At 45.1% G+C, this 15,000-nt stretch overlaps 1 protein-coding gene across 11 annotated transcripts in view; it reads left to right on the forward strand.

The window, feature by feature from the left end:
• Cbp53E (Calbindin 53E) overlaps positions 1-15,000 on the forward strand; it is a 511,499-nt gene that overhangs the window by 458,134 nt on the left and 38,365 nt on the right. For 9 of the 11 annotated variants that reach the window (XM_071666998.1, XM_071667008.1, XM_071667005.1 and 6 more), the window contains one exon: positions 130-186. The exons of the other annotated variants lie outside the window; for them this stretch is intronic. In XM_071666998.1, coding sequence (XP_071523099.1) covers positions 130-186 — 57 coding nt within the window. The remainder of the gene's footprint in view (positions 1-129; positions 187-15,000) is intronic. 11 annotated transcript variants of the gene reach the window in all.

Consider the following 15,000-nt stretch of genomic DNA (forward strand, 5'->3'; position numbering starts at 1 on the left):
TCTGTTTGTCTTCTTCCTTCCTTCCCGCCCTCTCCGTCCCTCCCTCCCTCTCCTCCCCTTTTGCCCTCCCTCCCTCCTCCCTTTTCCCTCCCACCCGTCAACGACATCTCCCCCGTCTCGTTCTTACAGATCTGGAAAGCATACGACAAAGACAACAGTGGTTACATTGAAGCAGACGAACTGAAGGTATAGTCCAGGGTGGAGGAGAGGCGCGAGGATGGAGGAGGAGAGAGAGGGAGACACTCACACACACACGCCTCCCAAGTGAACTCCGCTCTGGGTTCTTGGGGGTGGGTGTGTGGGTGGGTTGGTAGATGGGGGTGGGGTTGAGGGAGAAATCTTCTCCCTTCTCCTCCCTCCCACCACCATCACTCCTCTCCTCCTCCTCCTCTCTTTTCCTCTAACCCTCCCCCCATCTTCCCTCACAAGAGCAGTAGTAGTGGTCCAAAATTAGACTTAGATTTGTGTTGGTACACACACACACACTTAGAGTTTGGGAGCCTTTGAACAAACCACCCAGTCACTGTGTGTCACTCTCTGCCACAGCCACTATCGCCACCACTACTACTACTACTACTACCACTACCACCACTTGCACCAGTAGTTTTTTTAATATTCATTTTTTTTCTTTGGGTTATGGTTTCGCTCGACTGTTTTGGAGGGGTGGTGGCTGAAGCTGCTGCAAATTGCTTTAAAAGGGGCGAGTCCCTTCTTTTTTTTTGTCTTTATTTCCTCGACGGTTTTGGGTATGGAGAAGCTTAAGGGGGTCTGTACATGAAGCTTTTCTGTTCTGCTGGGAGTTGAGCCGCCATCCCGTTTTCTTCAGTGTCTCGAAAGACGAATGGCATTCACTCCAGATTTTCTCTCGGCACTTTTAACTTTAATCTAGTTTTTTTTTCTCTCTCTATATATATATGTCCCTAACGCATTTTTTTTGTCAGTTACCCATTTTCTCTTTTTCTCTCTCGATCCATTTTCTTTCAAAAGTTGATACAGTTTGCATCTTGGCCTTCGATAAGACTTAACATTTAGAGTATTCCATGTATTGCAAGTTCTTGATTCTTGCTGTTTTTTCCTTCTCTACTCCAGCATGCTTGATCTCGGCTGACACGCATTTTCATTTCCTTTTTTTTACTTGCAACGTTTACGCAGCTCGTGTGTATATGGCTACCGTTTGCCGAGGCGTTTTTCAGCAAGTTTCTTGACGTTTGAATTGCTTCTAATATGATCAACTCATGTCTTGGATATATGTCATCATTTACAATCATTCGAATTTTCGAATCATTGATTTCGATCCCCCCTCCCTCTCAGAGCTTGACTTCGTGAAACCTGTAAGGTCGAGAGACTTTTACATGCATGAGACAGAAAGATTAATCATATTTTCGAATGACGATTATTCACGATAATCAAATTAATCCGAAGAGGATTATAACAGGCACATCACTCGAGGGGGCGCGATTCTACCATTAGTCTGTCTCCCAAACTTCGTTTCTTTCTATGTGTGCGTGTATATGTGTAGCCCCCAGCTGCTGAACACTATGTGGAGGCGATCTCCTCCTCCTCCTCTTCGTCTTTGGGAACCACATCCCAAAGCATCTAGTGTCCCTACGTGTTCCAGTTGACGAAGTAACCCCCTTTTATCCACCGCCTCGTCAACAGAAAACTAGCTTTAGGAGGGAGGGCTAAGCTAAAGTTTTATCACCCATATAAACGCCAGAAGGTCAAGGCTCATCTGTACGACTTGGCATTGGTTTGGAATGCCTTGGGATCCCGGGACAATATTCTGGAGGGAGTGATGACAAGTCTGAAAGAAGTGCGTTCCGTCAGCAGTGAGGCATCGTGTTGGTATGAGACAGTGTGTGTGGGGGTAGAGTTGTACCTGAAGCAAACTGGTGTATGGCCAGGAGTTACTCGCTAATTGTCTATGTCAGTGTCAGCAAAGAGCTTATTATTAAGCCATTGTTTAAAATCTGTCAGCATCGAGACTGGTACTTCTATTTTTTTTTTTTTTTTTTTTTGCATATCAGTAAGTCGTCTATACAGAGTTCTGGATGTATTGATATAATTTTTTTATTAGAATTTTTTTTGTATAACCCGTTTTCAAATTTTTATAAATTTCACATTAATTTCCAGTCTGTGTTTACTTAAGACTTTGATTATTTTCTAAACCCGTTTTCAATTTTTTTTTTTTTAATTTCACATTAATTTCCAGTCTGTATTTACTTAAGACTTTGATTATTTTCTAAACCCGTTTTCAACTTTGACTATTTTCTAAACCCGTTTTCAAATTTTTAAAAATTTCACATTAATTTCCAGTCTGTATTTACTTAAGACTTTGATTATTTTCTAAACCCGTTTTCAACTTTGACTATTTTCTAAACCCGTTTTAAAATTTTTAAAAATTTCACATTAATTTCCAGTCTGTATTTACTTAAGACTTTGATTATTTTCTAAATCCGTTTTCAAATTTTTTTTAAAATTCCACATTAATTTCCAGTCTGTATTTACTTAAGACTTTTATTATTTTCTAAACCTGTTTTCAAATTTTCTTCAAATTTCACATTAATTTCCAGGTTGTATTTACTTAAGAATTTGATTATTTTCTAAACCCGTTTTCAATTTCTTTTTTTTAAATTTCACACTAATTTCCCAGTCTGTATTTACTTAAAGACTTTGAATATTTTCTCTTGATCTGTTAAAATAGCGATACAGAATTTTTTTTTTTTTTATTTTCATCAGCCTCGCCCCGAATATGACTACATACGTTTGAGTAATTTGCAGCGTGAAGTGCACCACCCACACCCCCTCCTCTTTTCAAAAAAAGGCCCGCGCACCACCCCCCCACTCCACCACTCTATTTCCCCCCCTTCTCCACTAGTTAACTCTCTTATTATCATTAGTTCACCCAGCACAGTAAAACTAGGACGACTTTTAACACACGCCAGTGCACTGGTTATAACCCAAGTAGCCGTTAGATAGATAATTCACCTATCAGCTTTTTTAAAAATTAAAAAAAAAGAAATGAAGAAAGAAAACGGTTGTTTGATAATTCAGGAGTCACTTGTGTAAATAGTGAGACTGCTGACTGATTTGTCTTGTGGTGTGTTAGTATATATGGTAGATGTCTTCTTCAGCTTGTTTAGAAAAAAAAAGAGCGGAAAGGATGTGTTCGGAGGCTTGCAATAATCTTTATCCATTTTTCTTTATCATTATCATTACGGGAGGGGGGGGGTGGGGGGCACTCGATGGCCTCCGACTTGACCCCTCTAAGGGTCAGAGGTCATAGTGGGGTCCCCCCCATCATATCGACGTGCTAAAGGGGGGACGTAAGTTGTTTCCTCCTGTGATCAATAAAATCGAGTGTTTATAAGAAAAAAGTAATTTGAAAAAATCATAGAATATATATATATATATATATATATATATATATATATATATATATATTTTTTTTTTTTTTTTTTTTTTCCAAAAGATGGGACAGAGAAGGGGGCCAGGTGAGGATATTCCCTCAAAGGCCCAGTCCTCTGTTCTTGGCGCCACCTCGCTAACGCGGGAAATGGCAAATGGTATGAAAGAAATGAAGAAATATATATATATATATATATATATATATATATATATATATATATATATATATATATATATATAATTCTCACAGCGAAAGAATTCCTGAAATTCTATGGATCAGGAAGATATGATAAATATTTCAACTCGTGATATAAATTAGGGGGAAGGGGAAGTGGAGGATTAGCCTGGGAGGGAATAAGACGGTTCCTTATTAATCTCAGGATTTCCCCCCCCCCCCCTGATCCTTACGGCCTCCTGCTCTCAGGGGTCCTTTGATCTTACCCCAGAGAGAGAGAGAGAGAGAGAAAGAGAGAGAGAGAGAGAGACTCTCTTCCTGACCTCCAAAATTCATTTGATTATTGAAGCCCCTCCTGCTGGTGAAGCTGTGTGTGTGTGTTGGTGAAGCCCCTCCTGCTGGTGAAGCTGTGTGTGTGTGTGTGTGTTGGTGAAGCCCCTCCTGCTGGTGAAGCTGTGTGTGTGTGTTGGTGAAGCCCCTCCTGCTGGTGAAGCTGTGTGTGTGTGTTGGTGAAGCCCCTCCTGCTGGTGAAACTGTGTGTGTGTTGGTGAAGCCCCTCCTGCTGGTGAAACTGTGTGTGTGTTGGTGAAGCCCCTCCTGCTGGTGAAGCTGTGTGTGTGTGTTGGTGAAGCCCCTCCTGCTGGTGAAGCTGTGTGTGTGTTGGTGAAGCCCCTCCTGCTGGTGAAGCTGTGTGTTGGTGAAGCCCCTCCTGCTGGTGAAACTGTGTGTGTGTTGGTGAAGCCCCTTTCTTCTGGTGAAACTGTGTGTGTGTTGGTGATGCCCCTCCTGCTGGTGAAACTGTGTGTGTGTGTGTGTGTGTGTTGGTGAAGCCCCTTCTGCTGGTGAAACTGTGTGTGTTGGTGATATGGATACCCAGCCGTGTGGTCAATAAGGTCCTTATTCTGGTCTAAGATTCCCTTAATCAGTAAGTAAAGTTGTGCCCACAGGATCATTGAACAATCTCTCTCTCTCTCTCTCTCTCTCTCTCTCTCTCTCTCTCTCTCTCTCTCTCTCTCTCTCTCTCTCTCTCTCTCTCTCTCTCTCTCTCTCTCGATCAACCAAACGTTTTCTATGAGTTCATTGAATATAATTTCCCCCTCACTCCTCACCCAATTGTGAGGAAATAAGCAACGTATGTGAATGCGGCCCAGCCTCTGATCGCCTCCTTGATGCAGACACACTCAAACACAAGACATTTAAACGAACGTAAAGAATAGTTTTTATTTTTTTCTAAAAGACTTCAACTTAAAAAAAAACAATAGTTCTTATTTTTTCTAAAAGACTTCAACTTAAAAAAAAACAATAGTTTTTATTTTTTCTAAAAGACTTCAACTTAAAAAACCAATAGTTCTTATTTTTTTTCTAAAAGACTTCAACTTAAAAAAAAAAGTTTTTATTTTTTCTAAAAGACTTTAACTTAAAACAAAACAATAGCTCTTATTTTTTTCTAAAAGACTTCAACTTAAAACAAAACAATAGTTCTTATTTTTTCTAAAAGACTTCAACTTAAAAAAAAAACAATAGTTCTTATTTTTTTTCTAAAAAACTTCAACTTAAAAAAACAATAGTTCTTATTTTTTTCTAAAGACCTCAACTTAAAACAAAACAGTAGTTCTTATTTTTTCTAAAAGACTTCAACTTAAAACAAAACAATAGTTCTTACTGTTTCTAAAAGACTTCAACTTAAAACAAAACAATAGTTCTTATTTTTTCTAAAAGACTTCAACTTAAAAAAAAACAATAGTTCTTATTTTTTTTCTAAAGACTTCAACTTAAAACAAAACAATAGTTCTTATTTTTTCTAAAAGACTTCAACTTAAAAAAAAACAATAGCTCTTATTTTTTTCTAAAGACTTCAACTTAAAACAAAACAATAGTTCTTATTTTTTGTAAAAGACTTCAACTTAAAACAAAACAATAGTTCTTATTTTTTTCTAAAAACTTCAACTTAAAACAAAACAATAGTTCTTATATTTTTTTCTAACGACCTCTCGAGGTTTTGTATATATAGATATAAAAATAAAATACCATAGAAGGTGTATTAAACACAGCATTGATTTAGATTAGTATTATTACCACTACCGCCACACGACCTCCCGTAGCCAACACAGTAGATCGCTTTACGTGTGAAGTAGAGTTGTTAGATGGTAACACTGCTAGTGTAAAATATATATATATATATCATAGGTGCTGTAGATGGTAACATTGCTCGTAGTCGTTGAAGGGGGGGGAAGGGAAGAAACGCATCACAGGATCCGTAGAATTGACGTTGCTGTAGTGAAATGGGTGTGTGTGTGTGGCTGTAGATGAGGATACGTGAGTGGCCAGTTTAGAAAAAAAAAAAAGTAGAGAGAGAGAGAGAGAGAGACGAAAAAAAAACATTTTTTTTTGTCCTGTTGGTGTCACGTCTGGTTGTCATGTAGAGAGAGAGAGAGAGAGAGAGAGAGAGAGAGAAAGTGACGAAAAAAAAACTAATATTTTTTTGTCCTATTGGTGTCACGTATGATTGTCATGTAGAGAGAGAGAGAGAGGAGAGAGAGAGAGAGAGAGAGAGAGAGAGAGAGAGAGAGAGAGAGAGAGAGAGAGAGAGCTGAGGAAAGAGAGAGAGAGAGCTGAGGTGCTTTGACTGGTGTGTTGTTAGTTCTTGTTGTTGTTGTTGTTGTTCTTAGAAGGTCACGGTTTTTGTTTTGTTTTTGTTTTTTGCTGTAGTTAGCCAGACATGGTATATATATATAGTTGAGGGTGGTTTTACCTGCCACCCTCTCCTTACCCCACACCCCAACCCACTCACTCACTCTCTCGCCCCTCCTCCTCCTCCTCCTCCTTCTCCTCCACCTCATGTCCCCCACGCCCTCCCTCCCACGCCCTGTGTATGGTATCACTGCTATTTAGATGGCTAGACGAAGTGTGGTAACATTGCTTTTTCGTAGATGGGAGCCAGGCCCCAGCTGGTGATGATGGTGTTGTACGTAGACGATATATGTGTTGTAGACGGTAAGAGTTTTTAGGAAACCCTAGATTATATATATATTTTTTTTCTAGTCATTAATCCTATAAACAAAGCCATTAATCCTGTAACATAGCAAATTGTGTGTAAATTATAGATATAAACTTCTATGTTATACCCTGTGTGTGTGTGTGTGTGTGCGTGTGTCCCTAACTTCTCCTGTGTTATACCCTGTGTGTGTGTGTGTGTGTGTGTGTGTCCCTATGTAGACCTAGCTTAGATAGAATGAATGGCGTTGATATAATTAACACCCAGTGTAAATCCCTATCTAAGAATGAACCTTTAAATTTAGGAATGTCCTTTAAAAAAAAAAAGAGAGAAAAAAACACCATCCTCCAATCATGGTCTAGAGAGAGAGAGGTAGGTATGTATGACCGCTTCATTAAATGGTCGTCTTTATCGACACCTCGGCCAGGGAGGTCTCGTGTGCGCGTTCATTAGCCTTGTTTACCGTCAGTTATGGGAATTTATATAACTCTGTTTACGTAACTCTGCTTGAGGCGTGAATTATGTCTTCCCTCTTAGGGAGAGAGGAGGAGGAGGTGGGGGTTGGGTTGAGGTGAGGACGAATGATGTGGTTCACTTATGTTCGTGTCAAGGTGGTGTCGACACTGTCCTTCATCAATGAGGCATTTGATTAATGACATGAAATTACCCTACGTCTTCAACCCTCCCCAAAGCAGCGGTAGAAGTTCTTCGATGGGTCGTAAAGATGGTAGGACATTATTTTGATGTTTTCTCTCGTGTAACGCGAAACTTCCTTGGGAATATACCCAACTGAATGGAGATTTTCAGTCTTATTTGTATAGTTCAAACGTTTACGGGTCAGGCATTCTTGTGTGTTTTGCCATTTTTCTAAGAACTTTTCCTGTTTCATCAAAGCTTTCGCGAGTTTGGGATTATATGATGATGGTGTCAGAGGCGTATCCGTAGAACGTACATATATATATATATATATAAGGTTAATGATGTCTTAAAGAGTACCTTAGTGTGAGAGAGATCTTGGCGTTGTGATGGAAACACAAATCGTGCTGTTCTATGCTGTTTACGTCGTCGAAAAACAGTAGCAGCATGATCACGTCGCAGAGCGTAACAACAACAATTGGCGTCTGGAAATTCCAGTCATGCGCGCCTTCTTCAGGAGCAGCAAGCCCTCTCGTTGGGCGTGAGTGGACGGCAAAAAAGAGACTCGGAGTCACAGCGTTCGATTCGGTTGACTTAAATCCAGTACACCTGAGAGAGCCAAGGGAGGAGGGTTAGGTAGGTGGTGGGGAAGGGGGAGCTGTTGGAGGGAGGTTAGGGTGGATGGAGGGACCTGATTATGCTTGATAACGCGGTTGCCAGGAGGGGTCGATCCCTGGGTCGGGTACGCAGTAACGGGCTAGTGTGTCCGTCCAAATCCGTCCTGGAACACTGGGAAAGGGGCGAGCGTATCCATCCTAGAAAGCTGGGAAAGGGGCGAACTTATCCGTCTTGAAACGCTGGAAAAGGACTGTGGCGATGGTGGTGGTGGGGTTGGCGGAGCGCCAGCTGCTACTGCTTGCATTGCACAACTGTGTTTGAGCAGTGAGTGAGGGCCGCGCCTTCCTGGGCTAGGGCGTCTCCGGTGATTCCCTTGTGATCTGGAAATACCAGAGCCACGAGTCCTCGACCTTTCTGGTCCGCCAGAACCTCAACTCCGAACGCGGGATCTGGAACACGGAAGTTCCTTTAGTATTATTATTATTATTATTATCATTATTATTATTATTATTATTATTATTATTATGTATACGATTTCTTTCCCCAAATAGCAGGAAACCAACCACCTCGACTCGACGTCACGAAGCACGAGTTACCTTCTGGTCGAACCGTGTCTCGCTTCAAGAAGGAGACGACACTCCGAGGTAGGACGGGAGCTCCACGAAGAAAACAAGAGAGGTTGTGAGCGTCGTTGCGCTGCGCTAGAAAGTCGAACGTTGGCAAGCACGAACGTTGGAGAGTGGAGACCAGCAGACAGCCATCCTAGCCTAGCCTGCCTCTCTCTCTCTCGCCTCACACCCGCCCATCCCTTCTTCACTACCACCACCACCACAGCTGGGGCTCTGTGAGGAGAATCTGTTGCCGGCGATCGATCATAAAACTAGAGTCGGCTATTTGAAGCGGAAGTTGAGATACTTTGAGCCAACATTTTTGGTGCAGAAATGTAGAAATTTGATTTAACTTTATAGAGGTTGCTGGCGACTCTTGAGAGCCAAACGAAAATGATATATATATCGTGAAAAAGGCGCATATATATATATATATATATATATATATATATATATATATATATATATATATATATATATAAATATATTAGAAGGCAAGGCACGTACTGAGGGTAGTGCTCGAGGCCCCACATGAGCCTTTCGGATCCTTGACGTATCCCTTTGCGAGGGCGTCTTGGCCTGGCAGCAGACCCTTCAAATTTAGACCAGAGCCTTGATTGATAGTGTAGCGAGAGAGAGAGAGAGAGAGAGGCCCACCCACCCACCGTGGGCGGAGGAGGAGGAGGAGCAGCACCACCTGCTCCTGCTCCTCCTCCTCCTCCTCACGGGGTTGGCTATGCCTTCCCTGCCTCACCACAATGTTGGACGGGGTGTCGAGAAATAGAGACTAGTAAGGCGAGAAGTTTAAGATTTACGCGTTTCAAGACCTGATGATGCCTGGAATCCTGCAGATGATTACAATGATTCAAAGAAGGTGGGAGTGACCTGCTGTTAACTAGGGGTGCGACACATCATGGTCTTTGCTTGTTTAGGGTAACGCTGTAATAACAACCTTAGGCAGTGCTTGACCATTGTATGTGACCTGTCATGATCATGTCCAGGTATATAGCCTTCATGATGGCAAGTACGACCTCCCGGGGTATGGTCGTGTGACCTTTGACCTCGATGTATGGTCGTGTGACCTTCGACCTCCTTGAGTATGGTCGTGTGACCTTCAACCTCCCTGGATATGGGCGTGTGACCTTCGACCTCCTTGAGTATGGTCGTGTGACCTTCGACCTCCCGGGTATGGTCGTGTGACCTTCAACCTCCCTGGGTATGGTTGTGTGACCTTCAACCTCCAGGGGTAATGGTCGTGTGACCTTCGACCTCCCGGGGTATGGTCGTGTGACCTTTCAACCATCACAACCCATTGGTCTTCGCCGTCTTGCTGGTAAGGTTGAGTGCGAGATAGGGAGGAAGGAAAGAAAAGGATATAGCTTTCTCTCCTGGTTAGCTTGCTCTCCTGGTTAGCTTGCTCTCCTGGTTACCTTGCTCTCCTGGTTAGCTTGCTATCTTGGTTAGCTTTGGTTCCCTTCTACCGGGAGGCAGCTAAAAGCTTCTGGCAGTCGGTAGTGAGGCAAAAATTATCCCAAGATCCAGGCGAGCCACTGATACCCCGAGGGTAACACAGCGGCCGTGGTGTTCTGATGTCTGAGGAAAAGAAAAGAAAGAAAAACTGAATATCTTGACCTTTTTGGGTCGGGCCAGATGAAGAACGAGTCGAAGAAGAAGAAGAAGAAGCAGCAGCAACAGAATAGATTCCTTTTTCTCCTCAACGAACTCGTTCGCGAAGTTGGAGGAAAATTTGCATCAGACGCCGTTTACTGTAACTTGCGTGAATTATAATCCCAAGTTTTGGGACAGGTAATATTACGTCGTCCATTATGTTATCGGATGGGGTCAGGGAGCTGCCGATAACCCGATAACGGGTTTGGCGAATATTGAGCCAGTGGAGTTTTGCCTGGCTACCAGTTAGGGGTTGCTTCGGAAGGCAACACTGATTTGGCGGTGGCCGCAAGGGCCCCGGGAGAAGGCAACACTGATTTGGCGATGCCCGCAAGTGCCCCAGGGATGGCAACACTGATTTGGCGATGCCCGCAAGTGCCCCAGGGATGGCAACACTGATTTGGCGATGCCCGCAAGTGCCCCAGGCACCTGGACGAAGACATCAACACCGTAGGATACTCAACCAACACACAACGACCAGGTTCCATGAAAGAATAAGATTGAAATCAGCGTAAAAAGTTCCACAGGAGGCAACACACACACACACACACATATAGAGGACGCTTTCATTAACTTGATGAGAATGCCATAACTTTTGAGGTCGCCTTCCTTAACATTATAAGCACACTTTCCTCACCTTATGAGAAAGCCTTCCTTTTATGAGGCCTTCATTAACCTTATGAGGAGGACTTCCGTATTGAGGACACCTTCCTTTTATGAGGGAAAACTCTCCTGTATGAGGACACGTTCCTTAACTTTTATGAGGACGCCTTCAAGTTTATGGGGCCTTTATGAGCCTTATGAAGATATCCCCCTTAACTTTATGAGGACACCCTCCTTAACTCTTAAGGGACACCTCCCTTAACTCTAAGGGCGCCTCCCTTAACTCTAAGGACGCCTCCCTTAACTCTAAGGACGCCTCCCTTAACTCCGAGGTCCATTGTACCTGAGGCACAAGACTCCCACTCTTAAACCCTGGAGGAGGAGGAGTGGGTGTATCGCCTTCGTGTTGATCCAGGGGCCAGCGTCTGAGTGTGACTCGAGATGGAATTTATTGCTTGCCCGAGTGGCTACCCTGCCTGGCTGAAGGGGAGTCGTGGCTTATTACACACACACACTCTCTCTCTCCTCCCCCACCCGCAGATGACACATTGCCTAGCTCCCCCTCGGGTATAAAAAGGGGGAGGGAGGTCCTCACTTGACAGATTATTGAAGGTGGGGAAGGGGGTTAGTTTTTCATGTTGACGGAAGGCAGGGTACGAGTGCGTAATAATTCAACTGTCGAGAGAGGTGGCTCTTGTTTTGCTGTCCTTTCTTTTTCCCATCTGTGGCTTTTATTAAGGTGGACTGTTGTCGTCTTCGTTGATGTTACGAACCGGACCACCTCGCTGGGACCTCAGGGTCTGTGTCACTCCACCTCGCATGGACCTCAGGGTCTGTCACTCCACCTCGCATGGACCTCAGGGTCTGTGTCACTCCACCTCGCTCGGACCTCAGGGTCTATGTCACTCCACCTCGCTTGGACCTCAGGGTCTTTGTAACTTCACCTCGCTCGGACCTCAGGGTCTGTGTGACTCCCACCTCGCATGGACCTCAGGATCTGTGTAACTCCACCTCGCTTGGACCTCAGGGTCTGTGTCACTCCACCTCGCATGGACCTCAGGGTCTGTGTCACTCCACCTCGCATGGACCTCAGGGTCTGTGTCACTCCACCTCGCATGGACCTCAGGGTCTGTGTCACTCCACCTCGCTCGGACCGCAGGTTCTGTGTATCGGTGTAACTCCGTGTAACGGGAGAGGACCTCACGGAGGACGGAGGTAACTTGACGTGTTGTGTGTGTCCGTCACAGGAGCAGCGAACCGTGAGTACTAAGTACCTTCCTTCCCCCTGCCCCACCGTGGGTCGCTAGCCAGCTGGAGGAGGAGGAGGAGGAGGAAGAGGGCCCCGGGCCACACCACACACCCCACCACCGTCATTAGGGTTTGCTGGTCCCCCCACCTGGTCCGTCAGTAGCGAGGTCGTCTGCCCTCCTTCAGGAGTGAGAGATCTCCTGCCGCTCCCGTGTGTGAGACGGGGGCGTGTCCGGTGCGGGCTCGACCTGCAGGTAGGAGAGTGTGGAAGACTCTAGACTCTCTCTCTCTCTCTCTCTCTCTCTCTCTCTCTCTCTCTCTCTCTCTCTCTCTCTCTCCCGGCTGCTGCAGGAGGCACCGTTGGTAAGGAGGGCCAGAAATGGTAGGAGGGGACGGGAGTGGAGGGCCAGCAATGGTAGAGAGGAGGGAGGAGGTCATACCACTCGTGTTCGATACCGGCAATCTTCACTTGAGGTAGTCATGAGGACCAGCCGTGCCCTCCTCGTCTTGATGGATGTCTTGGCTACACATAATGATGACCTCCGAGGAAGATTATGGCTTAGGAGAAGGTGCGTACCACGCAAGGTGATCAAACGCCGGGTCCTGGGTAATGGCGCGGCGAAGACGGCCTTATGTGTGTGTAAGTGTCGTATATAACTTTTTTCTTCTGCTTGTTCAAGTTCTTGGTTTCGTCTGCGAGCTGAGGTGAGGTGTCGTCGTCCATGAAATATTTCGTGACGTTGAAGAAGGACCTGTCTTCAGTTAGCGCCTTGGTGCTTTCAGAGCGAGTGCCGCGCAGACACACCCACACACACACACTGCGGGTGGTGGAGGGGGATGGAAGACGACGATAACATAGCTATAATCGGAGTAATTGGTCACATTTCGGTCATTTTGATCACCTGTATATCTGGTGTATACTGGAGGAGGAGGGCCATCACGAACTACTGATGTTGCCTCCTCCGGGAGCACTTCGGCGCAGTGTGGTTGATCGTCCCGACGCTCTCTGTTCCTCCCTCCTCCTCCTCCTCGACTGTTTTCTCGATCGTCCTGGACGAACCAATTTCATTTTCCAGTGTGGGGGCTTTGGGGAAGGGGGGGGGGGGGAGATGTGTATATTTATATACATCCCTGGAGGCTGGGGATGTGGTATTGGGTTGTGATCCATCCGACGCCACAGTGGTGGTGTTCCTTAGGGGATTAAGAACAATTGTGTGTCAACTGTGATCGTATTCTCATCATGGGAAACCCAATATATATATATATATATATATATATATATATATATATATATATATATTCTTGAGCAGCCATATAAACATGAGAGCAGTGCCTGGGCAAGCACCCACCTCGTCTGATGCATGCAGACACAAGTGGTCTCATCTTCGTCTGTGCCTTCGACACCTACCCACTGACTACAAGGGTCTACAAGCCTTAACTCTGGTGTTGTTGTAGCCTCCTCCTCCTCCAGCCTCCGTCCCTCCCACCCTCACAGGACCTGCTCACGAGGCACGCAATACGCGTGTCTTACAATGATTCGTGACGCCCATTTACCTTGCTTCCGTGAACGACTTGTACCTGTATGGTCGTTGGCTGTACCCTCTTCCATGGCCCTCTCCCACTCTCTCGCACATATTTTATTTCCCTCCCCTCCCGTTATTTGTCATTTGCCTTCAAACGTTACGAACCCACTTGGCAGACATGATCGTGTATCTACACAAGTCCGTCTGGTGACCAGGACGCAACGCCTTCACAGATACACCCTGTCCAGACCCCCATGACCCTGTGCTCTTGACCGTCAAGGGGGGAGGGAAACCAGAACTCCTCTACCTTCGATCGACCTTCGTTTTTTTCAGACCAGTGTTCCAATATGTGGTCATATCGCAAAGTGCGTTCCCGTGTGAGGTGTTTGGGTATGCCCTTTGGTTCTTTGCATCATAACGTTCGTGATGTTTTATTTCATGCTAATGTACTTATATTACGTATGCTCTCGAGCACGGCGGTACGACCCGCGAGCACGGCGGTACGACCCGCGAGCACGGCGGTACGACCCGCGAACACGGCGGTACGAACCCTTGAAGACGAACCACGATACTGGAACATAGACGTCCCTGGTCTCTCGAACCCAAGAGCAACACCCTGTGGTCGTACGTTCGTGCTCCAGAAGGGTCGTCACGTCGTGTCGTCCCTCCCCCCAAAGGTGGAGTAGACGACGTGTATCTAAAATATATAAAATGATTTTCATGCTGGCCAGACTGCAGCACCCCAGAGGGAAAAATGTACCTCGTCCCTTAGCCCCGTTGGCCAGGCAGGAGCGAGGTGAGGGCCGCCCCCGCCCGCCCGCCTCCTCCTCCTCCTCGTTAAGGCTGTGTACCGCCCAGGGGGCTTGGCTGGTCTTGCTACGAAGAGTTTTCCCTCTCTCTCTCTCTCTCTCTCTCTCTCTCTCTCTCTCTCTCTCTCTCTCTCTCTCTCTCTCTCTTTCGTCTGTGGGATGTTTTGTTCACAGTCCCGTGATTTTGTATTTTAGTTTGCGAACCAAGTTTGAAGGAAAACTTTATGTGTGTTGGAGGTTTATGAATCCATGTTCCTCGTGTTTGTTTCGTCTAATACGGAGCGATAGATATTTCATTGTTCCAGTAGCCACTTTATTATGAATTCTAAATTTCTTTTTATTATCCTTAATGGATACTTAAGATGTTTATTTTCACTTAACCTTCGGGTTCTTAATGAAGACGAAAGGTCCCCAGTGTTAGTTCGTAATGTGAATTGTAGAGATCTCTCATATTTGTACTGGATTTTTGTCTGTATTTTCGGTTACGTGAAAATGAAGCGAGAGAATGTTCGGCCAAGTTTACCATGAGGTTAGGTTAGGTTAGGTTAGGTTAGTTAACTGCAGGTCAACTTTTTTGACCTCGGGTCAGGACGTAGTAGGTGGGAGTTAACCCTTGACCCAGGTTTGGGTTGCGAATTGACTGCGTGATTTGTACATTTCAGTTTAAAATAGACGCCTCTGGTCGGTTACAAAGTTTCCCAAATATATA

Source organism: Panulirus ornatus, chromosome 11, assembly GCF_036320965.1.
Source record: "Panulirus ornatus isolate Po-2019 chromosome 11, ASM3632096v1, whole genome shotgun sequence".
NCBI classification, from domain to species: Eukaryota; Metazoa; Arthropoda; class Malacostraca; order Decapoda; family Palinuridae; genus Panulirus; species Panulirus ornatus.